General features: G+C 28.4%; 1 protein-coding gene across 3 annotated transcripts in view; it reads right to left on the reverse strand.

The window, feature by feature from the left end:
* Positions 1–1153, reverse strand: part of LOC128249942 (uncharacterized) — a 58748-nt gene that overhangs the window by 6023 nt on the left and 51572 nt on the right. For all 3 annotated transcript variants that reach the window (XM_052974582.1, XM_052974581.1, XM_052974580.1), the window contains exon 2: positions 151–253. In XM_052974582.1, coding sequence (XP_052830542.1) covers positions 151–253 — 103 coding nt within the window. The remainder of the gene's footprint in view (positions 1–150; positions 254–1153) is intronic.

A 1153-nucleotide genomic window follows, 5' to 3' on the forward strand; every position in this document is an offset into this window, starting at 1 on the left:
TATATATAGTTTCGATAGATAGATACATACATACATACATACATACACAGGTATATTATTACAGAGATATGTAGAATGAGAGAGAGATTGATAGATAGAGTTAATGATATTTCGATATAATATCTATCTCAGAAATAATATAATTCATACCCGCAGTCTTTTGTGACGGATAAATACTTTTTATATTCAGGACCACATTTTTCTTTCGCTAGAGCAATGCAATCATTCCAAGTGACATATAAGGTTGCAGCATCTACAAAGTGAAAGCAAATATATTTTTTTGTATATCGTATATGCAATCGAAAATTATTAGAAATATTTTAGGAAATAGACTCCTCAACATATCATTACTTACTTTTAACAATTTTGACGGAAATGGAAGGCACAGGATTTTGAATAGTATTGCGAATTCACATAACTGACTGGCACTTTCAAGCTCGTTCACTTCAGCGTTTCATTTCGAATTATTTGATAAACAAACAATAAAGATCATATATGTTAATTACAGTCGACAGCAGTTTTAAGATTACGATAACTTATGGAGTATTGTTAAAACCTTACCTAGATAGAATGATGTAAATATTATAAAGGATAAATGCAAATTATGATTATTAAATTAATTTATATAAATTGTTCGCAATACAAGATACTAAGCACGAGTATCTGATTAAAGTAGCTATGACAGACAATATTTGGTTAAATTTAATCAGTCATCAGAAGAAATCTATAAAGATACGCTACGATGCCGAAAGATAATTCATGCATTTTATTACTTAATATGAATAAGGAGGATATCGTGCGATGACACATACGGATCAATTTTGCATCGAAATAACTGATGTCTGCAAATTTCGGTATTATATTGATATTCAGGGGCATAAGTTATCCTTGATTATTTCAGGAGTAGCTAATTTTTTTTTTATTTGGAAATGTGATTGCAGAAAAAAAAAATTTAGCTGCAGATGATCGATAATTGCATTACAGTAAATCGAAAATAAGAATGTGTACAAGCTCTCTCTCCACGTCTCTCTATCTCCCGCTGTCCCTCTCTATAGATCAATATATATATATATATATATATATATATACATACAGACATATATATATATACATATATGTATATATATATATGTATATATATATATATATATGT

This window comes from Octopus bimaculoides, chromosome 18, assembly GCF_001194135.2.
Source record: "Octopus bimaculoides isolate UCB-OBI-ISO-001 chromosome 18, ASM119413v2, whole genome shotgun sequence".
NCBI classification, from domain to species: domain Eukaryota; kingdom Metazoa; phylum Mollusca; class Cephalopoda; order Octopoda; family Octopodidae; genus Octopus; species Octopus bimaculoides.